We start from the raw sequence: 24,528 nt of genomic DNA, 5'->3' as shown, positions 1-24,528 counted from the left end.
GATAGATGTTGAAATATAATAGATATGAAGAAACATAAATCGTTTTAAGTATGACAATATTATTTAATACAATATATGGGGGCGTATTTCGATAAATAAACCAATTTTATTGTTGGATTACCGGAATGTCAACATCAATATTTCAGATCTACGTCGGCAAGAGGTTTTGTGTTCACTGGAGCGAGCATCATCGACAAACGAAGACGGTAGTTTCTTCTTCGAGATATACAAGAATTTTGGAATATATGATACTCAATGGTTACTAGAAGAAGATTCGGATCTAATGATAATAATTCTCCAGGTATGGGACAAGTTTACGTGCTAAAAAATTCGTGATTTTCGTGAGTGCTTATGTCGCAGGTGGATGGTCTCTAGCTTCGATACCTTCCTTTTCATCCAATAAAGTAATTCATCACAACGAACAGATCAACGACTCTGTAAACGAGGATTTCGAGAACGAGGATCCCTTGGAAAGGAAACTTTCTGCGATGAACAGCATGTCTGCGGCATGCCGCGACAGGACTGTTGAATTCCAATCCGTTGTCCGTTCCTTGAAATCGCGTCAAGTAAGTAGCAGAGTGTGACAATTTACCAATTATATATGTTCAGTTTTCTCATATTAGTTTAGAATCACAATTACAGCTACAGATTTTCAAGATTAGATTGAATTTATTGCTGAATTCTCGAAAACTTGGAAATTGAGTAAAATTTGATATTGGAAATAACAAATAAGTACAAGTTCAGTTCATCATATTTCATATCAAATCAGAGATCATTATCGTAAGCATGAGAATAACAAATGTCTGTACACCAAGCTTGGCACACTCATTTCACAATGTACACTTCTCATTTAGCATTGTCTGGAGAACCACAAATTTGAATTGAATTGGAGCCTAGAAACATTTCAAAAAGAATCAGATTTTCGGTATTTTGCTCTTCGTCCAATGATACAACTAGAATTACAGTTGTCCAATGCTACTAAGGAACAGCAACAACAAAAAAGCATCATATTAGGACTGCTTCTACGTCGGGTAGGGCCTTGGGTTCAAACCTGCTTGTACAAGTGCCTCGGCGTGTAGTAAAATGTAATATACCGTAAATCGCAGCAAAGTTGAAGTCGTTTAGTCACCGTAACATGACATAATTTTTTGTTCAGAGTAATGGAGGTGTTCAGCAAAGATCAAAAAGTAGCGCGCTGAAAAATAGAACAGATTTTTCAAACTATGCCAAGTAAGAAAAATATTTGCGACCTGTTTTTATGGTGCGAGTGTTTATCTTGATTCTTATTTTTAGACGCATCGGACGTGATCTCAGTAAAACCTATGAAAAGCTCGAGAAATTGACTCTCCGTGAGGAAAATTGTTGCGCATCCATTTTTAATGTCAAATGCTCACCCGTTCGTCATTTCAGTCTGTAAAAAGAGGTCGCTGTTTGACGACAGGCCTGTCGAAATTCAAGAGTTGACTTATATCATTAAGCAAGACATTACGTCGCTGAAGAAACAAATAGGACAATTGGAACAGATCGTATCTGCGCGCTCTGGCGGTCAGAAAGATGTCCAGAAACATTCATCGTCAATCGTACGGACTTTAAGGGTATGTGATCTATGGTTAATCTGTTTTATAGTACTCTGTATGGCTAGTGCTTGTCAGCTTGAGTGAAAGTATCACACACCTACAACTTGATTGAGACGATAATTCTGTAGGCTTGCAGGTTTTGCATATAATGTGTAGTATTACGGTATCACATTCATTTCGGCTTAATACTTGGATTTTATAAGCATTTTTTATTACACTTATCAGGATGTCTACTAAGATACGGTAGTCATGTCTTTACTTGCTCCCGTATATTTTCCAGGCCGTGTTCTAACTGAAAACTTAATCATTGACATTTCAAATTTCCTGATAATGCTCGTATTTTGATTTTTGTAAATATATCTCTATATTGGAAATCTGATGATACGCATTACCATGTATGAAGTAGTCATTGTTGGTAGTCCAGTAGAAGTAGTTTTTCCTGAAGAACATAAAATTATAAAGTAGGAGTAATCTGAGATAGTGGTTGTCAACCTTTTAAAGGTTACGGGCCGGTAAAATAGCAAAACAAGTTTTACTGACCGTTGATCCTTCATATATCGAAATTACGCACAATGTCACGGGATGGCATTACTACCAAGAAATGCAACTCGAAAGAAAATTGTGGAAACATTATTTAATGATGTCTTTTTTGTATTCTACTTGTTACACATATAGCGAAACATTCACGAGTAAAAGAAGTAAAAGAAAAAGTAGAAGTTTTTTACTGACTACCTATGATGAAATGTCAGTTTATCAATGTCATCAACTTCATGAATTTGTTGAAAGCAAATTTTCTTTGCTACATATTGCAGTCGAAGCTTGCGTCGATGTCCGACAACTTCAAATCAGTATTAGAGGTGCGAAGAGAAAATATGAAACAACAAAAATTACGGAAGGACCAATTCAGCTCTTCCAATCTGTCATCGTCTATGCCTCCGTCCGCCACGCAAGGAAACCGTGAGTCCTATGCTTCACGGATGTTCGATAAAAGATAGTTTTAGACGAAATTTTATTGTGGTCAGGAGGTTCAGTTTTGTTGATGGATGAACAAAGGAACGCATCCGGGGAAGTTGTGATATCTATGGACGGAATGGGTTCGCAAGACACGATGCAGCTGGTCGACCAGCAGGTATGAGAGTTTGGGCTCTATCTACGAATATCATAATATTCATATCAGTGTTGGGATGACTCGAGTCAACTTTATCGTATGACTTGACTTGACTCGACTCACTTTGGAAAAATGACTTGACTCGAGTCACTTTGGAAAAATGACTTGACTTGACTTGACTCGGCGCTTCAGAAATGTGGATTGACTCGTGACTCGGAGCAAAATTTACGAGTCAAATTCAAGTCATTAATAAGTAAATGGTATCAATTAATTGTTGGAATTATCCGCGATACGCCGGTGAGAGCAACCAGTCATTCACTGATTGTACGTTTCACTGGTCCTCCATTGTTACATCACAAATAAATTGGCCGGAAACGAAATGATCATAGCGTACGTAGACACAGTTGTAGTAGATTTATAGCAATGTATCTCCTTTTCGTAGGCGGATCACTGCTTATATTGCGCAGTGCTCACCTTTATCAACCCTCTTGTATGGTTTAAATCGAATGAATATGGTTTATCCGTTTATATTGTTACGGATGTGTAGATGGGTATTGTATTGTACCATATCAATTTGTTCAAACTTCTCGAGGCTTCGTATTCTATCCTCTATTTTGGCTGATAATAACAGACTGCAGCATATAACTATACACTATACAGTCACTCGTGTATTTTATTAGCAGTTCTATGTGTGCGTGTGCGATACAACTCCTTTTTGCATGTATATTCAACTTTATACTCGTTATTTTATTAAAGATAAATGGCTAATTAATCTGTCTTTCACACAGCTGGCAAAATGTTATGAGTTTGAATCATCACTCGCCCTTCAAAAAAATTAATTTGACTTGAATTGTGACTTGACTCACGACTTGACTTGAGTCAAAATCTGCAATGACTCGAGATTCGAAGGTAGTGACTTGATCCCAACACTGATTCATGTATGTATCATTGTGTACAGCCATCTGCAGAGACTTGGCCAGTTGCGACAAATAGCGTCTTCGACCCCAAACATTGCTGTGACGTTACATGTTCTCTGTATTGCTATGAATCCCTCTCATCATATCATTGTCATAAAATTTTGTTTCTCCCCTATGTTTCTATGTTAACTGTCTTCCTGTGTACACTAAAACACTGTACTGCTTCACTGATGTCTTTCGTTCAATCTCACCTTCATGTTACTTTTGACAAATTGCAGAAACTTACCCTCTCTGATTATGTGATATCACAAATGAACCTAATTCAAAAGATCCTTCCAATATTATTTGATCAGTCAGCTTGGGTCGGTGCTGCCCTGCCAGTGCTGTAGATTTGTATAAAGCGACCCTTCCGGTTTGATTCGGCTCGTAATTCGAACACTTGTGTGCGGCAGAAGTTGATATTTGAGTGTGGTAAATGGTTATGCAGGACGCGTACATACAAGAGAGAGCCAGCACCATGGAGACCATCGAATCCACGATCGTCGAACTCGGGACTATATTTCAACAGCTGGCGACCATGGTTAAAGAACAGGAAGAACAGATAACGAGGTATGCTGCTAATAAAGGAAAAAAGCTATGTTCTCGAGTTTTTTTTCAATTTCCAGGATTGACACAAACGTCGAAGAGAGCGAGTTGAACGTAGAAGCCGCACACGGAGAGATATTAAAATACTTTCAAAGCGTTACCTCCAATCGATGGTTGATGGCGAAGATATTTTTAGTTCTTATTGTCTTCTTTATTGTTTTTGTGGTATTTTTCGCTTAGAGTTTGGTCTCAAATGGAATGATCTGCTTTTGGCTAGGGCTGGGCATAACGGTTCGAGAACTCAAATCCGAGTCTAGTATTGATTTTAGTGATTCGAGTCGAGCAGTGTGAGTCAATTTTTCGAGTACTGAATTTATGCGCTTTTTCAGACTAAGAATTATTTTTCCGATGATTACTTCAGACTGCTCTATCCAAAACCTGCGGAGAAGTTTACATGTCATTTACTCGTAGTATTGGTCAATGCGCAATTGCGCAGTGTTGACACGATGTGTTACGTAGGCTTACCATACGTCCTCTTTTAAGAGGATTTGTCCTCTTTTTTGACTTTTTTGAAAGTGTCCTCGGAGGACGCCCTTTTGTCCTCTTTTTTGAGATTTTGTCCTCTTTTTTGAAAATTTAGGTCAGATTTAGAGGAAATTGCGAGTGATATGCCGCAAATTAGCGCAGAAGCGAAGCTCCGGCGGGTATTTCGGAGGGAAAAGTGGTGATTTCAGCTCTGAGCGAAAAGAAGACCTTTTTTTTTTTTTTTTTTTTTTTTATTAGTCATCTACCTAGTAATGTGGGGTGAAAAACGTGTTTTTGAGCTCTGAGTGGAAGTGATGACCTTTTTTTTTTTTTTTTTTTTTTTTTTTTTTAGTCAACCGATCATGACGCGGGTGAAATTTACCTGTTTTTGAGAATTCTTCTCCAGTTATGCTTGACTGAAATTTTTGAAAAAGTGTCCTCTTTTTTCATTTCCGAAATATGGTAAGCCTAGTGTTACGTCATATTTACGGTGGTCGCGTTATATGTGATCAAGTTGAAATGACAGGATTTTATTAGTGGACGCATGAGAGGTACACATCAAGTTTTCCATATGCGATGACTAGTAATGGAAAGTTAGACTCGGATTGGTATCACCCACGTACTCTGTTTTGCCCAGCCCTGCATATTACTACTTGCTAGGCAATGTATACCCGGCTCCCTTGCTTGTACTGTACATTCCTTCACCCATGGTATAGCATGCTTTTGGGGGCCTTGATGGTGTCCGGTCGGGATCTTGCCGGAATTGTCAATTCTCTTGCAATTTTCTTGAACCTGACTTCAAGATCTGTTTTTTTAGTACTAGTAAACTAAAAAGACTTCCTACCGTACCAAATCATCAGAATTCCGTCATGAGAGAGTATCCAGCGATTTTGCGCCGTTATTCTAACATATTTTGAAATATGTTTCAACTAAAACTGGGCACCTCTTGCAAGTCAATCCAATGCCTGTTGTGTTGATGTAGCAGCGGTGCTGCCATTTCCGATATTAGCGATAGGAGAAATTACGACTTGCGCCATGATACATCACGATGTTGGTTCCACGAATTTGTGTATTCACTTGGCCAACACGCGCTGTTGGGGTTGAGTTGGTACGTGGAACCTGTTTCAAGCCGTGCAAGCGAGAATGCTCACGTTTTCGTGTTATTGACGAGTGGCTGTTTTGAGATGCTATATTTTGTGCATATATTTATATAGACAATAGAGGTACCGGTATGCGTTCCGTAATCATATTGACATATTTTGAAAACCGCCTCTACACGTAGCTTTGAGGATTTTCTTCAAATTAGTATGACTTGATGACGGATGTTGTTGGTAGATCTGGCCATTTCTTTGTGCAATATGATGCGCACGACAGGAGAATAATGTGTCGCTATTTTCGTGTTTGGAATTGGGGCAAAGTGGGGCGGTTGACCTAGGACCATGCTAGTACGATCAATAATCGTCCGATTATATTTTCATCTGATCCAGACACACACAATGTACAATGAGATGACATAATGCGATGCAATGAACAGAACAGATAGGAGGATGCCGGACGATCAGTTGCGTTCTCTTAATCTGGAATCCACCTCGGTCTAGTGCCCGAGTTCTTTTTTGATGTTAATGTCTATTCTGCGGATGTGTCTTGCTGATTTTTTTTGACGAATACGAATTGCAATGAAATTCTACTGACAAAATCAGACCCTTATATCAATATATGCGAAACTTGCTCCTCTTTACGGGTGGTATACACCGATATTTGACAGTCAGATAGAATTGATGAACTGCGTCGACGGGAACACTAATATGGTGCATGAGCCAGAGCTACAACTGTAGAAGTAGAGGGTGCACCATTCCAAAAAAGGTTGAAGAGCACTGGGTTAGGACAGTGAACCAGTCGGCCGGGAGTTGGCTAATCGGCATGAGAGACTGCTGTTCGCGTCTCGCAGCAGCACGTTACGAGTCGGGTGTTCTCTGGGCTCTTCCGTCGCCGTTAAGACATCTTTACAACAACGAAGGGGAAACGCCTGATGACGGACGCATACAAAGAAAGGTAGACATAAAGATCAAATTTGATCGCGCATTATCAACAATAAGCCGAGGTGAAAGTTCGATCGATGGACAGTACTTGTCGCTTTTCGATATAATCGTAGGTAGCGGAATTGTTGTAGAGGCCCGAGTATCCTGATTCTTCAATGTTAGTTCGTCCAACAGGTCACACAAACACGACTGATATCATCCGCTGGCGTAAATAATATATAGTGTTGACTCGTGCATTCACATCGCTCTGGATGGTGCAGACAGCCTAGCTTCCCGTCCGATTCATTACATCGGATGAAAATTGAGAACCGCCGATTCTGACACTACTCTGGTACATAACGGCCCTGACTGTCCCTCACTTGCTAAGTCATGCAATTCACAAGTCACCTATCGGTGGCAGATATTTCAAATATCAGTTTTACTGAATTGCACAGAAACGTTTACATTTCGCGGGTTACTTGATGAGACCAGGATATAAATCTGCAGTTGAAAAGGTAACGAAACCTTCACGCGTAGGAACACCCAAAGATAATTTCAATTGAACGACTTCCGACACGAGCGAAAGCGGTACTTTCAAATATACTTTGGCAGAAATTACGGAGATGAAATTGCCGCACCACAGATGAAAAACTCACACCACAGGCATCGAGGTCTGACGCGGTTAATAGAAAATAAGGAAATTCATGGAGGTTTGGAAATGATGCGGACTGCCTCGAGATACCACAGCACACATGTACGCAATAAACAAAACATATCAGAATACGCGCCGTCCTGAGCAGTCGTAAACTTCGCAACATCCATAGTGCAGTGGGATGTAAGATGGTGATAATATCGACACCTTTTTAACAGACATTCATTCACTGGGCTTACGCTGATCGGCTACTAAACTACGTTGACATTGTAACTAAGAAACAAAACGGGATGCACAATGCTTCGTACTAACGGCATGAAACGCCTAAATTCTAAATAGTGATTGTTAGGAAATTGGCAACATCAAAAGTAACACTACTAAATAGCAATGTAGCGCGAGATTATAAATCAGATCGCATCACACTGCTGAGCTGTGCTGGAGTTCACTGCATACACACAAAATATCGGTATCTTCCGAGAGGCTGTTACCGAAAGTCTCAATGAATTTCCTAGTTGTTTAGTACATCTTTCCAAAAACGAATCACGATATAACGATGCGCCAATCTTTTCCCATGTTCACGCCAGGTTTTCTGATCGTCAGCAACTGCTTGTTGGGATCGTATTTGAACCCAATTTGGCTCGTTTGTCCCGCTGGACAGGAATGCAAAAATGGAATTAACAAAATAGGCGCAGCCCAAATGAAAATAAAAAAACGTTACAGAAGCAGAGAATAGAATAAAAACGATGTCTCAACAACGACAAGGAAATATAATGACAGTTCAACACAATATAAAGATATTTTGGTATATTTTGACGATATCTATATCATTGCTCTTTATTGTCATGGTGTGTACGTTGATAACAATTTCAAAGATATATCATTTTCACAAAGCTTTATACTTGATACTTTGGATGCTGTGATACGATCAATCGTGATTTCAAGGCCTCTGCGTTTGAAAAACGTATCGAATCTATAATTCTCGTTGATATAAAACTCTTAGGGTGGAGATCGAATAGTTGGTTTACCGATCAAGTCGATTATCGTGTTCATCAGGATTCAACAACCCAGGATTAAGGAAACCAGTTGATCGCAGCGCAAGGTTAGTTTCAATCTCATGATTTACCGAACCGTAACAAATTACAGATAATAGCTAACTATAAAAACTGCGTGTACACTGCGTACCATTCCTACGCGCGAATGTTTCCGATAATGACCGTGACAATTGTCTCGTAGGTAATGGCACCACTAAACAATCAGACAATCAATGAACTACGCACCCACCATTGCAGAGCGATATATCTATCAATATTCTATAATCCAATTTTTCCGCTGTACAATACTGATTACGCCATACTTTCATTTCGCGATGATAATTCTACCTATTATAGTCGCAGTATCTTTATCAGCAGCCTACCATTTCATTTAACAAATTGACAACTTACAGCCAAAACCGTGTTTTCGCATTATGATACAATAGATAACAGCATTTAATTGAAAACTCGGGACACCTCGAGTAATTATCGCGAGCAACCTTATACAAGTTTACGCCTCACGATTAACAGTTTTTAATCACACGATCAGCATTTTTCCGGATCAGTCAACTTTACGACCTCCGCCTAAAATGCGTCCCTATTAGCAGTTTTTGATCCCATGATTAGCATTTCCCAAATCAGCTAACTTTATGATCGCGGAGCTTCGAGTGATAAAATTTCAGTTCTCGCTATTATCATCTGTGGTGATTGTACAAGTGCTGATTACTGGGATTAGTTTACTTCGCTCTGTTCATTCCTTTCGTACCTCAGTCGCTTATATCTCTGCTGTGGAGCGCATGCCTTAGTTCCGTGAAGTTGATTGTAGCGGAATTTTAGTTAACAAAAACCTAGAAAGCTGTCTAGCAGTTTCTCTACTTTATTTCAATTAATACGATTTATACTCTATTCCCATCCGAGTACACGGACCATTACGTCCAGCCCTGGTCGCAACGTATTTCTTTTATTATAACTAATAAAATACAAATACGCCCCACCTGTTTCGATTTCGACTTTACTCGGTTTCCGCGCACCCATCACAACGACACGTTCCAGCCAAGACTCCGTGTCGTATTTGCCGGGCGTGATAACGCTGCAAATGAATCAATTTCACAGTTAGCAGTACGAAATACTTTTCAGACCTTGCATTTTCTACTTCGATTACACACTGAAAGTAGTGCGGACATGAATTGAAAATCACTATTTTAACTGAGCTACTTCTTCTTGGGTAGAAATGCTGATCACTTCAAACACATTTAGAAATATACCAAAAGGTGAAGTTGAGCTGAAGTAAGACCAACTGTAGAGCTTTGACTGAAGGCGTCCAAAAAGAAACTGCTTCAACACACACCAATAATAAAATACCAACCTTGACGAGAGAGTATTCTTCTCAAACTTCAGTTTTCTGTATATAAACTGCTGATCGGTCTCGAAATCTGTTGAATGACCGTCATCAATGTAGACTTCCCCTTCGGCCGTGCCCTGAAGTCAATAGAGAGGCTGGTACAACAAATCAATCAACGAGTCAGGAGTCGCAGCATACCTTATCATCCAAAGCCACAAAGAGTGTCATTGGGTCGTTGAGCATCAGCGTGGACGATCGTCTGACGCGCATTTTGCGTGGGATTATGGTGCCCGCGCGTTGGTAGACCGGTATCTGCGGAAATTCACAGAGTCGCTGGAAATTTTGCAAAACGGTGCAAGGTAAACAAAATTACCTTTGTGATTGGAGTGGAGACCGAGATGGTTTGTGGGCTGGGCAGTTTGACGGATGTGTCGACGTCGTACCAGCCTTGATCGCCTGGTAGAACGGAGGGTAAATTTTTGCATTATCGAACAAGAGTAGCTATGCCAAATTTATATATCTTTATATACCTACATGATCAATACGAAGTTGTAACATAAATAATGGCTTCTAATCTGATATGTCCCTGGACTCGAATGAGGGACTAACGTAGTTATTGCACGTATAGAAATGTGAATAAAATAGCATATCGATAAAATGTTGAGCTCTTGAATAAGCAGTAGCAGTTTTGGGTTAATTAAGAACCATGTTCAAGTGTCGCAACGATATATATGTTAGTATATATATAAATAACACGATTTTTCCCTGTATCGCAATCAAATTTACTAACAAACTGACTGATGATACAGTCAGAAACCACAATTAAAGGGGCACTGCACTCTAAAATTGATGTGTTCCAAATTGAAGGGCAAAACGAAAAGACATTTTTGGCGGCAGCCATTTTCTTCAGAACGCCACCGTAATGGAGCTGGAATTTATTGAAATTTCCACGGCAACTTCACGCTCCAGCAGTCACGCAGATCGAACTTTATATAGTTGCCAGCCGATTTTATAAGCAAATATGTCGTACATGCCGTATGTCCTAAAGAAATTGAATACACTGGGCCCGATTTTGGCACAAATCTCCTGACTGAACATCTTACATTGAACGGGTACCTAAACCACCTGGGCGTGTAGGACGTATGTCCTTCATAACATCGGCTGACAACTACACAAAGTTCGATCTCTGCGTGACTGTTGGAGCACGAAGTTGCTGTGGAAATTTCAATAAATTCCAGCTCCATTATGGTGGCGTTCTAAAGAAAATGGCCTTCCATTTGAGACCACATCATTTTTAGAGCGCAGTGCAGTGTCTTTAGGAGTGAACAATTGGTAACTGCTTCTGCAAATACTGACGTATCTACAAACAGTCAGGCATAAATCAACACATACATGCTACTAATGCATATCTGGCAGAATCAGATTGTTATAAGAATGATCCTCATTGTCGTCAGATTAACGAGATTCACATTCATCATCATTTTCATTACCCAACCAATTCATCGAGTAAGTATACTTTCCTAGAATTACCTAACGTTTACGGTGGTTGCGTAAGTTTCCACGATTTTTATACAGATAAGAGATATTGGCAAATCGGAATTCAAAATTTATAGTAACAGTACGCACCCGGCAAATAAACGGAGACGCTGTTCACACCAGCATTGACGACGGGCCGCACCAACAGCGCGTTGCCGACCATGAAAGAATCTTCAGCGCCAAAAGTCTCCGTCGCCCCAGGAAATTCAAACCACAGAGGACGCATTGCGGGAAGGCCTTCGTGATGCGATTGATAGAACAGAGTGTACCTGAAAAATTACAGAATCAGTGGAAATCCGCTTTGGGGTATCGTTTGTTATTGCAAACTGCATCAGAAGTTTTTTTGTAATCTGCGCCACTGGAAAAGTGCAGTTTGATAAAATTTAATGAATTTAAACACCACATGATTGCGTTACACGAAAAGATCGTGATATTTGGAGTACAGAACTTTCGGAATTACAAAATGAACACTAACCTAACCCTAAATCTAACCATGACACAACTTGAACCCACAAGCTCAAGTGTCATATGCTGGTATTGTCCAAGAACCTATTCAAACACAAATATTGGTCTGAGAATAAATAAAAGAGAACGTAAACAAAGCAGTATGCCTGCTGAATTAAAAATAGCAAGAGAAAGCAGAAAACGGACAAGCAATGACAAGAAAAGTGGCATGTCTTGGGCTGTTGGTAGGAAAAAACAACGCCTCAAATTACAATCTGGTAATCTGAAGCACGGTAGTTCAACGCTACCTCAACACCACATTGTCGTAAACAACTTACCAGTACGGCAGCAATTCGTATCTCCTCCTGACGCTGTTACGAATATTTGGCATTGAGTCTTCGAAAAGCCAGGGTTCGCGACGCGCCGTGTCGATATGAGCGTGGGCTCTCATGAAAGGCTGGTACGCAGCGGCTTGGTACCAACGCGTCAGCAATTCCTCATCGGGATTACGGAGAAAACCGCCGATATCAGCTGCAAAGACACAATGTTCAAACGGCACAAGAAAAAATGAAAGGCAAATACAATGTGGAATCAAATTTGTAAATTTTCAGTTTTTCAGGCCTGGCATACTTCAGTTTCTACTTACTCGTAACTTACTACTTCAAATTGAGTGACTTCCACTACTTCAGTACCAACGATGACTGCTTCGATACTTCAAAACACGGTACTACACTCACCTCCGCAGTGACTGATTCCTCCCAGTCCGATAGAAAGCAGCATCGGAATCGAATATCGCAAATGCCCCCATTCCGCGATATTGTCACCAGTCCACATTGCACCTGACAGAAGTATAAGTGTAATGATTTGCAGTAAATCTTTTTGTTTCGTTTGAAAATCACGTTGCAATGGTTCTGTACTTTAACTACTGTTGTTCATGCACACTACATATCATTCTGTGCACCAGTATTCCACAATGTATTAGATGTGAAAGGTGGTATATTTTAAATTTTTTTACTTTGGATTTCAGCAAGACTTCCAGATTGGCACTAGGGCTCGCCAGGTCAGTAATGTATAAGGACCACTGTTATCTATATATATATACATTTGCAACCATGAAAAAATATAATTCCCATATCCTAGGCCTTCATGAACATATGGTCAGTAACAGGACAGAATTGAGTACAAACCATATTTCTGACTTCCGGCAAAGAACGATCTCGTCAATACAAACGGTCTCTCCTTGCCCTCCGACCGTGCTAGCAGGCCTTCGGCAGTCGCCCTTTGCTGCAAAATGACAGTTAATAATAACAGAATGGCCTCTGCCTCCCTCCCTTAAAATCGGCAATGCGAACTGAAGAAATCAGTGCAATCCGAAAAGGACTGGCCTTGCACCATCACAATCGCATTTTGAGGTTTACTATTCATGCACCAATGCCATCTTGTTCGCCGTGTTTCAATTTCGCAATACACAAGAAACATTATGCTATCGAAGTCAATTTTGCAAAGCTGTTTTGCGATAGGATCGAATTAGTATTCCTACCTTTCGTATTCTCCACAACTTGCTTCATCACAAAACAACGCAAAAGTTAAATATATAATAATCGACATTGCAACAATCTTCAAGTTATCCAATAAATGCTACATCAATCCACACATATGCTCTCAGAAATCATACAGCGGAATAGCTGGAGAATAACACTGCTTTCACAAAACCAGATTGGATCAGAACTTGATGAAAGATAACATCAAGGATACTCACGAAATAGAATCCGTACATATTGTGCAAGTGCCGATGCTCCCAATCGCCGGCGTGAATATTATCTTTGTGCATCGAGATTTCTGGCCCGTTGAACACGCTCGGCTCGTTCATATCGTTCCAAGTGAACAAATGCTCGGTTGAGCCGCCGTAGGCTTCCGGCTTGAATTGAGTAGCCCACCATTCCCTGCGTTTTTCAAAATATAAAGTTTTAAAGCCAATTCGGCATCTATATTGTGTTGGCAAAAACCGAACAAGAATGTGTTGTCCCACAATATTAAACGATGCAGCACGATTATTGTTTCGTTACTTTATTTTAGTCCCCAAATATTAGGGATCTTGTTGCAAAAGAATTAGGGAAAACTTTCACTTAGCTCCAATCTATTGCACTGTCGACTACTGTGGCTAGGTAAGAGCACGTGAGAAAATATCAAGTCTCACCTGACATCCGCTCTCGTAAAGTCGAGATACGCCGAATTACCAGGCCAGCACCAGCCTTGGAATTCAGACCGGCCGGAATTCTTAACAAAGAAGTCCTTCTCCTTGGCTTGACTGGAATAACAAATCAAAAATTCAGTAATGGCATCTCAGATAAATCCTCACGCCCAAAGTCACCTGTAAATGTGATAACCGTTGTCGACTTTGATGTGCGGGTCGATGATCGTCACCATTTTACGGCCTTTGGACGCCACGTTCTTCTGCATTTCTTCCGGATTGGGGAACTTCTTTCGGTCCCAAGTGAAGTATCTACAGAAAAAGGGGCGTGTTCGAACTCGGTTGTCGGTAACAAATCGAACCGCACCCACCTTTTACCGTCTGTGTGTTCAATGTCAAGCCACAAACAATCGTACGGTATGTCGTGCTGATCGAACCCAGAATCGACAGTCTTCACGTCTTCCTCGTCGTTGTAATTCCACCTGTTTGAGAGTGACAATATGGTCACTGATTCTACGAAGCACTATTGTTTGATAACACTCTTGGAAGTACAGAACTTCGACATGCAATTGAATGTTTGTTCATTTTGAAAAAAAAATGATATTTTCGGCTGACACTCTTCTTGTAATCGTCAGCAACCAGTAGAGAATTGAAAAGAACATTGTATATCAACAGCTGTATCACCAAATTCGCCAGCATGAACTGAGAATCACGCTGTCTAAAACCGGTAAAATACTGCTTTGAGTGCATGCAATATATTTCAAACTGACACGATACAAGATGATAAACGCGGGCCGTATGCTATCCAGGCCCCAGAGAAGTCTTTTGGTATATTCATAATCATAACCGCTGTATTTCTACTGGAGAGTATCGAAACTGTAATTCTCGTTGAGAATATAGCTGTTAGCACAAGGGTTCTTCAGCTGGGCTCAAATAACTGGAACGGTGGCCTTTGTTTATTCATAAAATTCCCAAATGTTGACTGAAAATTTGGGATACCCCCCGAGCGACAATCTGCTTTGAGAAATGCAAGCTCATTCACAATGAGATTACGCCCATACCTGCTCTGATGGTAAGCGATCGACCAGTGTGGTGGCATGTACGGCATTCCCGTCAACGTCGTGTATTGGTACATCACGTCTTGCGGCGTCGGTCCGAGGAAGAAGAACATGTCGATTACGCCGCTTTCAGACATCCAATGCACGTTGACCTGTCAGCCAAGTCAGTACAAGCAGATGATTTTAACTCATAGAATCACACACAGAGGTCATCGAAGTAGGCCTACTCAGCATCATTACTCCGGCAGTAGTTTAACAAACGTATGCCTCAAATATCTACTCAATCACGAGCAGAAGTGACAATTTCAAAGACATGTCAAAACCACTTATGAAAAATACTAAAGCATTTGGTTGAGAGGTGGCATATTCGCAGATGACCACTCTGGATATTGCAGGATGCATATTCGCGACTGGTGCAAAATGACCAACGACAGTGAAATTATGGGCAATGTAGGGAAATATATTCAGTTACAGCAGTGGTTCTTAACCTTGATTTTGAAGGGGGCGGAAACGCTCAGGGGGCGATATGACATATCCTTAATGAGTATTCAGAGCAAATTAACACCGAAAACTTCGTTATATATAGCCTACAAAAGACATATAGGTTTAATTGTCCATGGGTGCCTAAATGACTGGCACCGAATGTTCCTGTCTTGGCAATCTGAACCTCAGAAGACGAATTCCATCTGGCAGGGAAAAATTATATGCCAGTGTAGAAATACTAATTTGAAATCGTGTGCGTCTTTTAGTTAGTTAGTACGATTGGGCGACAGGGACATCTAGAACTACATATCCCTGTTGGGCGATTCTATATTTTTGATATAGCAGACAGGAGGTCACGAAATAACATCATGTAACGAAGTCATACCAACGTGTCAGGCCGCCGGAATATATCTAATTATTAGTTACAGGCCCTACAGTTTCCAAGACCCCTCACAATGTTCCCTCTACGTTTTGACGAGTCTGCGCACACTCAACAACTCACTGTGCAGACCCTTGGACAACAGTGCGTACCGACTAAAAAAAGGTCATAACTTCGGATTTGTTGTGCGCAACGTAGATTTTCTGTGCGCAGAGACCGTGTCAGCACTGCGAACGTGCGCAGCTTAGAGGGAACATTGCACCTCACTCAGCTCTACCGGTAAATCTGGTAACGTGAGCAGAGAGGACAAGAAATTGATAGCAATATATATGCAATTCCCGATCTTATTGACCGATTTTATCATGATTTATCGAAAATTTTCGCGCTTCGCACTGGCTCGCTAAACAGTAGGCTACAGCTGATTTCGTGGCATAAGCGAACAACGTGATGGTCGGTTTATCACCCTATGGGAGCCCAAGACCCAAGTTTTTTCGAGGGGCCTGATGAAGTGTCGTTTCGTTCCTGCCAACGGGTATACGCCCGAAGATGTATAATTATTATTGAGGGGTCTTACCTTTTCAATCACACATCACTCATCTCTACCGGTAACTCTGTTTACGTGAGCAGAGAGAGGATAAAAATTGATATCAATATACATGCAATTCGCGATCATATTGACCAATTCAAACATTAGTGATTGAAATTTTTTGCGCTTGGCGCGTCTAGGCGAGAATAGCTGGCTCAGTAAATGGACACCCAATGTAGATGACTAGTATCAGCAAATAGCGGATAGCCGAAGGGGGGTTTGGTTCATCACCTGATGGAGGCCCAAGACCAACGTTTTTTTTTTGGGGGGGGGGGGGGGGGGGGCTGACGAAGTGCTGTTACGGCCCTGGTAATGAATTAATTGTACTCACGGGCACGCCTGAATATGTTTAATTATTAATTACGTGCTCTTTATTTTCCAGTACAACAGCTCACTCAGCGCTACTGGTAAATCTGATTACGTGGGCTGAGAGGATAAAAGTTTATAGCGACTTAGGTTACCACCTATTCATTCATGCATTATATAAAATTTTGGTATCTAGGGCGACCAGGCCACACGAACTTTGCTGACCATTGATATCACGCTACGGGGTTCTTGGGGGCGAAGCCCTCAGAAGTTTGGTTTATCACGCTATGGGTGCGCAAGGTAATCGTTTTTAGGGGGGTTGACGAAGTGCTGTTACGGCCCTCCCTCTTACTCATTGTCTTTATTACATTCCTTACAATATGAGGTTGGGGGGCGCTGGTGCACGATTATTTTTGAAAGGGGGCGCTGGAGGAAAAAAGGTCAAGAACCACTGAGTTACAGTGTTGCCACGGGGATTCTTTCGCTCGGTTGTCATGAAAATTTCTCCATTTGCCTAGAAAACTACTCGGCAGAAGTGGTCTTAAAAACAGCTATACTAAGGACTAAGAGCAGGCAAAACCTACTCGAGTACCTACTCTGAATAATATGAAATACTTCGCAAGTTACCTCTGGAACGTCTTGCGACGCAAAGTAACCAAACATCGTGCCCAGGACGCCCCTGCTGTCCTTGCTGGAATCCACATCAATCCAAGTCTCGGCCGCATTCAACCACAGCATGCCGACAGTCTTTTTAGCACTGAACAAACAAATTCCAAGATTGCTATTGTTCAACTGGGACTGGACTGGACTCGAATGGTAAGAAAAAGTGCCACCACAGTACTTACTTTCCCAAACTTAATTTCTTTCAGTGAGCACAATTTTAAAATGTAAAATGATATGTCATTCACTAGGCAATAAAATGTAATACACTATGATTTTTTGACTCGATTTACAGGAAGTCCCTAAGGAAACTACTAGAAGTTGAATCAGTGTGTTCAAAGTTTCAGGAGACCGAGAGTCACTTAGCACTAATATAAACTAAAAATGTAACAAAACGCATAATTTTTCTGAGTCAATAAACAGGAATATTGGAGTCTGAGTCCGATAAAGAAAATATCAGGAGTGGAGTGTGTTTTATAATTTCCAGAGTCAGAGTGACATAGTAGCAATGGTAACTAAAAATGATAAACTAACTTTACAGCTCTAGCTATGAAACAAGAGATATTGACAAAAACCAGCGTACTTATGCCCGATCATAAACGGTATCGAGCCGTAAAGCGACATCTTGCTGTCCAGCTCGTATTCGAAGACGTCCAAGTTGTACAACCGGTACGGTTCCGTCCCGATGGTGGAGCCCAGCGAAAAGTGGTCGGCGTGCTGCGGTATCCCGTACACGTTGGCAAAGTTGACAAACGACACGTCGGCGCCGATTGATTCCGGCCCTGCGGATAATTCACGGATTCAGATCAGGATATACGAATATTTTGAAACTGGACTTGGACAACGGCAGGGACAGCTGAGACTATGACGGATTTGAAACCGAAAAAAAATCATGATTTTGGCGGGATTAGGTAGAACAGCAAACAAATACGACAAACTTTCAATAACAATCCAATGTTACAGCAGAATTGCTACAACACAGGCTAGCACTATAAGGATCACTATCCACCTACAGTGTAGAACACAGGGTTGTAACCAAGTCACCAGTCAATCTCACTTTTGGCTAATTCCATTATAACTTAACAGGGGCTGTAATGCATACCCTCATAATTGTCCAATATTTACAAATGTCGTTCTTTTTTGAATTCTCGGTACATTAAAAAAAAATTAATTGAAAAATTTCCAGCGGTTCAAAAGATAATGCGATTCAAAATTCTCATGTCACTAGGTGGCGCTGCATGCAAAAATCTTTAAAATTCATATTTTTTGCTGTAATGATGGTGGAGAATCAATTAAAATGTCTAATTATACTAATTTGAGGCCAAGGAATTGAAAAAAATCAATTTTTTCGCTCTAACCTCGAAGGAAAAAAAGTTACGGACCAAACAATATTGGGGGGGGAGCGGACTTGAAAATCCATGTGGGATTCTGTTTACACACAAAAAAATTATTGCAAAATGTGTTTTGAAGCAGTATGATTGATAAATAATTGGATTTTAAAATTAATCTCTATTCCACAAGGAAATCACAAAAAAATTTGTTTTGTTTCGTCTGTAACTTTTTTTCCTTCGAGCGGCAGGGGTAATCGGCAGCAACTAGCAGAGAATCGAAAGGAACTTTGTACATCGACAGTCGTATTCGACTATTTTGAAACTGGATTTGAACTCGGGCAAGATATTTCCAATCATGTTATATTTTCATATGACTGATTGAAAAAATTCCAACAATTACCCGATGCGAACTTTGATTTAGACATGACACCGAGCTATTTACAGACTTGGACTTGAGTTTTCGACTTAACGCGGCCGCTCATCTCTAACGGATATGCAACCCGACAGAAATTCACCACAACAGCAATCATGTCACCTCTCGGCTTGCTGTCGCGATGAGACTTGAACGACTCTTCCCACATCCCCTCCTGGTTATCGGGATGATTTTCGTGAGCGTTATCGTCCTCATTTTCCTCCTCGGCTTCTCTCTTTTCTCTCTCTTCGTCGCTCTCCTCTTTCTGATCAAAGGTACAGAAGAACACGGCCTCAAAATCGATACGCAAACTTACGCATCGGACAGAACAACCACGTTCTGTGAGATCACGATGCCAGAAATAAAAGTGGGTGGATTTTCATGACAAAATTCGATGGAAGTGAGAAAGAAACATCTTATTGTGCATCTTTTAAGCCCAAAACTAGCTAGCTCTCTAGTGTAAGCGGATCACATTGCAACACCCGATTGAATAGTATATTCACATTGAAATAAACCCATATATTTTCGGCTGACACTCGTCAGGAGTAATCGTGAGCAGCATCCTTTTACTGCAAATTTTTCAGTAGCGAATATACCTAGTCAGGGCACGGCAACCTTTCGCATGCATCTTGCCAAAATACTACCAATTGGCGTGCCAAACATTCTCATCAGGACTATTCCGCGCCAGTCATTTCAACGCTTGTACATATCGGCCCCAAAAGGACTCTTCTTTATGTTGATTTATGAAGTAATTTCGGGTTAACTTCCGGCTTTTTCCATTTTGAAAACTTTTTTTGCACTTTTAGCAACAAACATGGTTACAGTACCTCGTGTGCGTAAAATCATTTGTTGTGCCATGCAAAATCATCTCGCGCGCCCCTGTACTAAGTCAACATCTTTTTTAAAATTTATTCAATTTCTTTAGTCTCGAATTATAAACTTATAATTGACTCACTTCTTCTGCGTCTTCCACGACTCCCCCTTCGATTACATTGCCTTCTTCGTCGATTGCCTCTTTCTTGCCGTCCTCTGTCCTGATATTTCAAAGCAAGTCATGAATCGCAGAGCTAACACAATGTCTCAATCATTTTCCCAGTATATTATCACGTCGGCTATGGGAATAGAACAGAGCACACGGAAGGAGCGTTGTTCAATCTGCGACCCTAACATGCAGAACCAGTTCATCAGAAAGGGTTAGATAATAATGAAGGGCTAGATCTCTATCAGCAACGAGTATAGAATTAGCAATCTGGAATTTTCGCCTATAATCGTGAGCCAGCATTATTTACATCAGCTGTTCCCTAACTGGACGCCATGAAAAAAAAATTTTGGGTCTGAGTCTGCTCCACTATAAAAATAGAATTAAATCAAAATTTAATAACATTGCTAGTACAGCAATAAGCTACATCTTTATTATCTGTTCTACTTTTAGATTTATTATTATTGTTAATATTTTTAAAATTGCAGTATGGCTACCCCTGCTAAAATAAGGAACTATCATGAGATTTATCTTGAGCTCGGCTTGACATATGTACATGAAAATAGAGTGTGCAGACCACAATGTGTTTTACGTTAAAATTCTGACTACGAGTCACTGTATAAAACTGTTATTCAATTGTTATATCGTCTCTCATTCAGAAAAGATTGAAAAAATAGGGGTCCAATAATTTTTGAAAATTTTCAAAGGGGGTCAACGGTATAAAAGAGGGTGGGAACCCATGATTTACCTCACATAATTCTGAACAAGTCTAAACACGATGCAACAACAAGGCGCAAAGTCGACGAAACAAAGACACAAAGTCTAATTGTACAATGGGAGTTTGATATCATAACACGCAAACAAGATCTTCACATCCAAATAATGAGAACCCACACTTTCAGAGATTAGCGGGTACAACATACCATCTAAAAAGCCCAGTAATAGCAGCCCCGATGCCTCCACTTTCCTTTTTCTCTTCTGTCTTCGCTTCTGGCTTCCTGTAAAGCACGCTGGATATGAAAACGCTAAACTATGAGGCATTCATACAGGCAACTACATAGTACATACCATCAACTAAAATTTATATTGTTTTGAACTTACGTGGGTCTCTCTCGTAGATGTTCAATGTGGAACATGTGGCGAGAGTTGATGCTGAATACCGGTTCGTCCTCCGAAAAGATGTCAACTCGAAAAGGATCTGCGTTAATTAGCACCTTGCGGCTGTCCGCAACTACCGTCGCGGTGTTGTTTTCCTTTTGATCTTGAACGGATAGTCTGTGACATAATCAAAACATTCGTTGATTTTCCACGGACTTCATGTTATTCAATCAACATCTTTCACGAATTGAGCCAAATAAAATATATCTTGTATACTGACACCAAAGCCATTTGACAGAATTTCATGAGACAGTCTACTCGAAAATTGCAGTCACTCCTAATAAGACAAACAAATAATTACCGGTACGGTAAACTATATACAGGCAAACTGAATGGCTGGATATGCAATATTCAATCATTATAAAGACTACTCCAAGTCGTTTCGACACCTTCGTATCTTTTCCTTGTATCGCAGTGCTTTGAAATGATAAAAGTCTCAATACACTGATACCGATAAACAGGGCCAAGTATTCAAGTACCACTAACAGTTACATCAGAAATATTTATGAATATATATAAAAATAAATGATACATTAATATATAGTAAGAACTAAGAACGATATGCAATGTTATAATATGTAGGCCTACCTTTCATAACATGCAAAAGAAAATAATATGTGTTCATTCATCAAAATCAGTATCATCAAATACGTAGACCACAACTACGACATAGCACTCTTTGATATGATAAGCCCAGTTTCGAGGCTGTCGGAATATAGTGTCGACGTGATAATCTATTTTCCGAAACTGTTGTGTCAGAACTCAAAAAAACAACTCAAATCATTACAATAAATACTCGGGCTGGATTCAAGTACTCAAATTGTTGTGCACAGCCTTGATTAAAAATTACGTGGATTAGGATATGACAACGACACTAAATCTGTCATCAAATGAAAACGTACCTGGCAGAATGCAATTCTTTTACAATAGTATCAGGCACTTCGAAACGGGGCTTCAATGGATTGGCTTCATTTACTTTCAACCGAATGGTATTATCTTGCAAGAAAAATAGTTGCATCACAAAGTTTTTAGAATTGTCCTTATTCGTGATGCCAAGAGAAATCTCTTTGTCGTCGGTAACCGACAGAGTCGAGAGATCTGCGACGTACGGCGATCGTTCAGGCTTGTAGTTTCTCTGTCTCCTGCGGAATGAAAAATTGGAATCAATTGGTTACTCAGCAGAACAGAAAGATGTAAAACATAATGTTGCAGCAGTCATGACAAATCACTACCCTACGGCATTAGACCCCTAGACCAATGAGGATTGAGGACAATTGACTTTTCCAGACATACTGACAACGGTGTATTTCATTTACAAATCTAGAAAAGACTGAGCAGGATGCAATATTTTCAGGGACAAGTGCAGTGCTATATTCTAGTATTCAAATGTATAATATACTTCTAGTCAATTCAATCACAACATTTTTCAAATGCCAACTAATTTTGACACTATTGCCAAAACTCCAAGAAACAGATTCGAGTCCAAGTTGATATTTGCTTGGCGCAATTTTTCAGCACTGACTCAATTGTACTGTATGTTGAATTGAATATCTTGGCGTTAGCATGATGCAGTACACTGCAAGATACGCGACTCCCAAAACGCAACCGTATGCCCTATTATATGACTTACTCGCAAAAAGCACTTTGGTGACATTTCTTGAAATTGCTCTGATCCACTGCAACCGCTTGATGGCTCGAAATCATAAGAATGATGAAGTTCAGCAAAGGAAAATACCTATGATACAAGAAATAAGGACAGCTTAACGGCATAGACCATTTTAAGAGCACTTTACTACACAGACGTTAATGAGATTGAGCAATACGCGAATCACGAAAACAAACAAAAAACAGAGCTTATTAGGGAGTCAAGCAAACCCCTACAAAGTGTCAAAGTATCGTAGGGGTGATTATACACACAGAGTTTAAAAGCACTCCTTACCTTGACAGCACCGGTGCCGCCTTCATATTCGCAGCTGCTACCAACACCAACCCGGTATAATGTAAAACGCAGTGTGACTTATCAATATGGTAACAGGCCTAACACTGCATGGAAATAAAATAAAACAAATTCATTACAGCAAATCAAGCTCGGCATTCATACAAGGTGAATGGCGACAAATGAGTTCTAAACCTCGAAACAAAATCTAGCTAGGGGCTCAAGATGCAATAACATTTTGCAGGTTGCAAATGCAGAAGGCAAGTAGAGCATCTTGTTGATCTTCTACTCCCGATGATTTCGTAGGGACACGAAGCAAGCGAACTTTGCGCCCACTGCCGTAATAGTCTTCGTGAAACCAATGAACCATGCAATCGTTCGAGATTGCGATGGAAGGATGACTCGGAAAGACTTGACTAAACAAATATACACTACACATTCAGTCACACATCGTAAATGGATGAAAATATATGCATATCTATAATGAGGCATTCACATTGGAAAGTGCATAGAGCAGCGCTTCCTAAGCAGTGGACCGCGATCCCTCTCGGACCCGATCATTTCTATTTCATATACGAACTGAAAACTTCCAAGAAATTAATGAAAAACACCAATACTATATGCATCACAAGTCAAGGCGTTCGTTGAATATCGACTCAAATCCAGAACAGGAGTTGAACGCTGAGAATGTCCAGAAATTTCGCCACCGCCCAAACTACACGACGTCGCTGGGTGTTGTGAGCAAGCGCCTATCTGTACTTGGCTAAACTCGCTGGAATAACGAACATATACTTCTAGTGTAAATAACTAGATCGCAATAGCTGAAATGTTATATAAATCAAAACAAATAACAACGTTTTAATGATTTCCAATATGGAACGGAAACAATAATATCCACATGTCAGCTCCTCTCGAGTACTAGTCGGCCCTCAAGATTACCGGAACAAAATCTGACCTATCGACCTCGCCTACCAACACATGCAGCATTCATTTTTGTCGCTTACTTTTATGTTATGCTTTCTATTATCCAATGTGCATGCCTCCTATTAACATGCCATAGGGAGGGCAAGGTGGGTGTTTGATTAAAAGACTACTCCAAGTCGTTTCGGCACCCTCCTATCTTTTCATCATGTGGTGTGTTGGTTTGATAGAAATCTTAATAAAATGATGATGGATGCTATGTGTCATTGCTCTGTAAAGTAGCTCAACGGTGGGTCCATGTCGCATGCATAAAGCAGGTTCACATCTAAATAGGTTTGTGTGTCTTTATCCGAAAAACCTACATTATGTCCATCGCAACGAGCCGCAAACAAA

General features: G+C 40.4%; 2 protein-coding genes across 2 annotated transcripts; one reads left to right on the top strand and one right to left on the bottom strand.

Annotated features, from left to right (window-relative positions):
• The first annotated feature begins 141 nt into the window (after window positions 1-141).
• LOC145450514 (syntaxin-5-like) lies at window positions 142-4,699 on the top strand. The gene is made up of 9 exons (XM_080329036.1): window positions 142-301; window positions 361-566; window positions 1,157-1,230; window positions 1,294-1,349; window positions 1,411-1,595; window positions 2,390-2,534; window positions 2,600-2,706; window positions 4,090-4,211; window positions 4,268-4,699. The coding sequence occupies exons 1-9, from the start codon at window positions 256-258 to the stop codon at window positions 4,425-4,427; spliced, it is 1,101 nt and encodes a 366-aa protein (XP_080185162.1). The 5' UTR covers window positions 142-255; the 3' UTR covers window positions 4,428-4,699.
• A 2,453-nt stretch (window positions 4,700-7,152) lies between these two features.
• On the bottom strand, window positions 7,153-23,327 carry LOC145450511 (neutral alpha-glucosidase AB-like). Its single transcript, XM_080329031.1, has 23 exons — window positions 23,218-23,327; window positions 22,909-23,013; window positions 22,181-22,420; window positions 21,222-21,395; window positions 21,044-21,118; window positions 20,097-20,175; window positions 19,265-19,406; window positions 17,982-18,180; window positions 17,366-17,495; window positions 14,988-15,136; window positions 14,298-14,408; window positions 14,107-14,238; window positions 13,933-14,043; window positions 13,495-13,678; window positions 12,923-13,019; window positions 12,473-12,574; window positions 12,074-12,266; window positions 11,382-11,560; window positions 10,129-10,211; window positions 9,954-10,067; window positions 9,780-9,892; window positions 9,409-9,503; window positions 7,153-8,032 (listed from the first exon to the last, which is right to left on the bottom strand). The coding sequence occupies exons 1-23, from the start codon at window positions 23,241-23,243 to the stop codon at window positions 7,923-7,925; spliced, it is 2,943 nt and encodes a 980-aa protein (XP_080185157.1). The 5' UTR covers window positions 23,244-23,327; the 3' UTR covers window positions 7,153-7,922.
• Between the last annotated feature and the right edge of the window lie 1,201 nt (window positions 23,328-24,528).

The sequence above is a fragment of the Botryllus schlosseri genome, chromosome 11 (genome assembly GCF_051294905.1).
Source record: "Botryllus schlosseri isolate E-star chromosome 11, Bs_hap1, whole genome shotgun sequence".
Taxonomy (NCBI): domain Eukaryota; kingdom Metazoa; phylum Chordata; class Ascidiacea; order Stolidobranchia; family Styelidae; genus Botryllus; species Botryllus schlosseri.
Note: the sequence above shows the minus strand (reverse complement) of the source record. Positions and strands in the feature narration are given on the sequence as shown.